This window comes from Lycium ferocissimum, chromosome 3 (assembly GCF_029784015.1).
Source record: "Lycium ferocissimum isolate CSIRO_LF1 chromosome 3, AGI_CSIRO_Lferr_CH_V1, whole genome shotgun sequence".
NCBI classification, from domain to species: Eukaryota; Viridiplantae; Streptophyta; class Magnoliopsida; order Solanales; family Solanaceae; genus Lycium; species Lycium ferocissimum.
This window is the reverse complement of record NC_081344.1, coordinates 53,257,707-53,262,791: the sequence shown is the minus strand read 5'-3', so window position 1 is coordinate 53,262,791 and position 5,085 is coordinate 53,257,707. Positions and strand designations below refer to the sequence as shown.

At 36.1% G+C, this 5,085-nt stretch overlaps 1 protein-coding gene across 1 annotated transcript; it reads left to right on the top strand.

The window, feature by feature from the left end:
• Positions 1-319: 319 nt before the first annotated feature.
• On the top strand, positions 320-1,032 carry LOC132048915 (uncharacterized). Its single transcript, XM_059439595.1, has 2 exons — positions 320-552; positions 597-1,032. The coding sequence occupies exons 1-2, from the start codon at positions 320-322 to the stop codon at positions 1,030-1,032; spliced, it is 669 nt and encodes a 222-aa protein (XP_059295578.1).
• The last annotated feature ends 4,053 nt before the right edge of the window (positions 1,033-5,085 follow it).

Sequence of the window (5,085 nt, the reverse complement as noted above, 5' to 3'; positions counted from 1 at the left end):
GTGACGTAATAACGATGGGTTCACTTGTTTTCATCTTAACAAAGGGCACATTTGGAAACACAGTTTACAGCAATGGAGGTCAAGCAGGCTTTTTGGGCAGTTAAGGGGACAAATCATCTGGTCCTAATGGCTATGGTAGCCAATTCTTTAAGGACACCTGGGAGATAGTTGGAAAGGATCTAGTGGAAGGGGTGTTAGAGTTTTTTAACTCAGGACGGATGCTGAAAGGCTTTAATAATACTGTCATAACATTGATTCCCAAGAGTTCTCATGCTGGAGCAGGTTGTAATACAATTTAAAAAGTTATTACTAAGATGCTATGTGTAAGACTAGAGTGTTTCTACTAGAGATCATATCCAGTAATCAAAGTGCATTTGTTATTGGTAGAACTATTGTTCAGAATATAGTCATATGTCAAGACTTGATGAGGCTCCAGAACAGAAAGAATACCACAAGAAGTTGTCTTATCAAGATAGATCTAAGGAAAGCCTGTGATACTGTGGAGTGGGAATCTGTAGAAGAGATATTGTATGGTCTCAACTCTCCCCACAGGTTCATAAGATGGATAATGGAGTGTGTGTCCTCACATAATATAGTATTGTCCTGGATGGTGGTGTGCATGGAGAAATCATTGGGCAGATGGGGCTAAGACGAGGGGACCCAATCTCACCCTTTTTATTTGTCATATGCATGGAATACTTCACAGGAATTATGCAATGGGTGGCCACACAAGAGGGCTTTGCATTTCATACAAAATGCAAAGGGTTAAAGTTGAATCACCTTTGCTTTGCTGATGATATGTCAATATTCAACAAAGGATATTTCCACTCTGTAATGTTGATGTTGAGAGGGCTGAAGACATTCTCAGAAGCATCAGGACTGACAACTAATGCAACAAAGTCCAGCATATTCTCAGCCAATATGGATCATCAGGTGCTAGAAGACTTTTGTGAGACTACAGGCTATACGAAGGGTAAATTGGCAAAAGGCTATCAGCAGTCGGTTTTGAAATGCTGGTGGATAAATTGGTAAGAATGGTGAGAACCTGGGGATTAAGGAACCTCTCATGTGCTGGTAGAGTTCAACTGGTGAACTCAGTTCTAATGCAGACTCATTCCTATTGGCTTCTATCTTTATCCTGCCTAAGAGGGTATTGAAAGATATCATAGCTGTCTGTAGGAACTTTATTTGGAGTGGGCAAGCAAACACTAGTAAATCCCCTATAGCTTAGGACACAGTGTGCAAACCAAAAAGGGAAGGAGGATTGGGAGTCCATGACTGTATACTGTGGAATGAGGCAGCAATAGATAAATATGTGTGGGATATTGTTAGCAAATGAGATAATTTGTGGGTGAAATGGGTGATCTATATAAAGGATGCGGACTGGTGACAGTACAAGCCTTCTCAAGATAGTTGCTGGTATTAGAAGAAAATATGCAGTACTAAGGAGAAATTTGCTACTGGATATATAATGAATGATTGAATCAAACCAGCAGGAAAATACACCATCAAAAGTGGATATCAGTGGAGACTAGGGGCTGAAATGAATGGCCATGGTGGAGGAGAATATGAAGTAAGGCAGCTATCCCTAAACACAGCTTCATTTGCTGGATTTGCAATGCATGGAAGGCTGATGACTAGGGAAAGGCTTACTAAGATAGGCATCTTTCAGGATACCTCCTGCTTACTACGTGGATACTATTCTGAAACTAGAGAACACCTCTTTTTTTAGTGTGTATTCTCTAAAACATGCTTGGAGGAGATCCTGAGATGGTTGGGAATAACCCATCATTCTACTGACTGGCAAGGACTTCGGTGCAGAAGGGCTAAAGGGAAGCTAAGCAGATAATTTATGTGGGCTGTGTAGGCTGCAACTATCTACATGATTTGGATGGAAAGGAATGATGCCTTATGGAACCATAAAGTGACTCTACCCCAGGTGATTAGCAGATAAGTGCGCAGGCAGAGAATAAATACAGAACTTTTGATGCTGTATATAGGAAACCAAATTGTAAAGATAGAGCATGAATAGAGAGCCTATATGAAAGTAGAGAAAATTTATAGAAGAATAGATAGGAGAGGAAGATATATTTGGTTGGTCTATGCAGCTCCTAGTTGCAGGTTTCTTTATTTGTTTTCTTTGAGATGGTTTATTGATTTTTGGGAGTATTCAATAAAATGTGTTCGTTTAAGAAAACTTTGAAATTTATAATTTAAATTAAATTAAAGATATTTGTATAGTTATAATCATCTCATAAGTGTAAAATAAAAAATGTAATGTTAAATTGTTCTAAACATAGAAAGATAATTCATTTATTTTTGGCACAACTTTTTCTTTTTCACGTGACATGAGTATGAGGCATGGTACCATATTAATAATGTATGTTTTATAAACATTTCAAACAAGTACACAAATAGCCTTTTATTCATAGGGAAAACTTTTGTCAATTTTAAGTGTGTGTATTCAGATATTGTCTTGTATCATTAAGTATACGAATAACCTTATTCATAGGAGCAAGCTCTAGAATTTCTTTCACTGAGGATACCATCCCATGGAAGCTAAGTTTAGACATTGTCAATCCAAAATCAAGATAGACTTGTAAAACCAACATTGATCTTGTTAGGAAGACAATAAATAACGAAAAACAATATTTTGTATCTCACAATATTGATATAAATTTTGTAAAGCTTATTAAGCCTTTAGAAATTAGTGGACTCAAAACTTACACTTTTGGGTCCACAACTTGTGAAGTAAAAAAAAAATCTAATACTGTTTAAAGCACAAATAAACTATTTCGTAAAAACATATAATCATTCATCATATATATGTAGAAAACTCTCCAATATTGTAGGTAACACTAAATTACATGCTGAACCCATCGAGAGACACCTAAAGTTGACACTATTTTCACTTAGACATCTAAACTTAGGGATGTTCCTATTGAGCACTTACACTACCCGAAATTTGTTCCAATTAGACACTTTTTGCTGAGTTGGTACATAGAATGAGTTTCACCCAATTGGGGCTCGTGAAGAGCCCAAAAAAACGTTTTTATTTTTTATTTTTTATTTCCTCCTTCTTCTTCCTCAAATTTTTCTCTCCACCACCACTTCCACCATTGCAATTGGTATGTGAGAACGTTTTTGTTACAATAATTTTGATGTGAGACGTGAGTTATAAAAAATATTTTATTTGTAATATTTGCTTCAACAAAAGACACTATTCATTTTTTAAAACTTCAAATAATACAGTAGCAGAATTTGTTTCAACATCTGTGTGTTTGTTTGGGGATGAGACTTTAACTTTTTCTGTTCCTCATTGGTCTCATCTCTAATTTTGAGAAAAATCTCGCACCAAATCTGGGGAGTAATTTTTGTAGTTACATGATAAATATACATATTACTAATTAATTACAAGAAGAACACTAATTTCAGTGATGGACATGGGTTATTCAAATTTCAAACTATTTTATTTGCCTGAAACTATTTTATTTTAAAGAATAATTTGTAATAATGGCAGAAATGTTTTGATAGCGGTGGAAGTTAAATTCAAAAGAGGAAGATATGGTGGTGGTGGTTGTTGACAGAAATTGAAGAAGAAGGAGGTAGTGACTATGGTTATTTCATTAATAAGAGTCTTTAGTAAGCTTGAAGGTTTAAAATGAGTTATGAGGAAAATTTTGAGAAATTAATGTTGGGTTGTCTTTGTGTCTTCGTGGAGAATCTTTAGGTAAAGTTATAACAAATTAAAAGAAGTTTATCTTGAAAATTTGAATTAAAATTGTGGCTTAAACAAGAACACACATGAAAATGGTGAAAAAGACCAAGAACAACTATTGATTTCCAGAATTTTTAATGTGTCCTTTTTTCTTTTTTCTTTTTTTGTTAATAGTATGTCCTTTTTTGATTTTTTTTTTAAGCAAACTTTGCTCTAACAGGCCAGGCCTGTTAGAACCTTTTATTCATAATTGCATAATGTAAAATATAGTCAATTACAGCATGTCTAAAATATGAACTAGCTAATATCAAAAAACTAAGAAACTGTCCTCCAGTTCTATCCTGTATGCCTAAGCTAGTATGCCCTTTGTGATCTTGATGTATCGGCCTTGATGCTAGTTCAAATCTGTGCACACACCATATGATTATCCATACATGTAGTATCATTGTTGATTGTCAAGTCTTTGAATCCTCCTTGTTCGATCCTCGATTGAGGAAGTTGTGATTTGTCCATGTTGAGAATTCTTCTTCCTTCTGCTGGCATGAGTAGAAAATCATGTACTTTGATCCCTGCATGATCCAAAGCTTGATTTGCTAGAAAGTCTACTAGCTTGTTGCCTTCCCTGAAAATATGATTAATGCTGCACTGTCTTGTTCATGTCCTGTTTGATCTCTTCAATCTGATTTCTCAATTCCCGTGGAGTGATCCGTGTATCTTGTAAGATGTTTTGAAGGACAAGTGAATCGGTCTCCAACAACTTGTTGAATGTTGTGTTCTTTGCGAACTTCGATTCGTTTTATAGCTTCTTAGACCAGCTTCCATGTTTGTTGCTATTCCCATTTGTTGTGCTTCGCGCACCAAATCTCCATAGCTATCTCTGATGCAGAAACCATATGAACTGATCCCGGGATTGCCTCTGCGTGCATGCCCCATCTCAGACATTTTAATCTCCCTGAAGGTGGCATTCTCCACAACACCTTAGCATAATAAACTCTTGGTTTATATCTACTAAGGTGCTGATGCATATTTTCCCACTCACTAGATAAATTCTGCAACCATGGAAATCTCTTTCTTGCCAGTTGGTGTATGATGTGTTGTACTTATTGTTTCGAACAGAGAGTAACTAATCCTCCATGTTTAATGGAATTTCTTCTCTTCCATAATGACCACATGATCACTTCTTGCATTGCTCTATAAATAGGTTGCAATTTTGGCTTTGGCTCGAAAGTCCACCATGCCATGATCATTTGATGTAGACCAACTCCATCGGTGGGAATACACGCGCAAGAAGCAAAAACTTCTATAACTTGACGACTATGGAAGATGTTAGAAATAAGTGAGCTACGAGCTTCTCCTTATGATCCTCA

What these genes read in the sequence shown, in the direction of transcription:
- LOC132048915 (XM_059439595.1), top strand. Translation starts at nt 320, where the DNA reads ATGTGTAAGACTAGAGTGTTTCTACTAGAGATCATATCCAGTAATCAA. An exon ending in GGTCTCAACTCTCCCCACAG is followed by an intron (nt 553 to 596) that starts GTTCATAAGATG and finishes CACATAATATAG; the next exon opens with TATTGTCCTGGATGGTGGTG.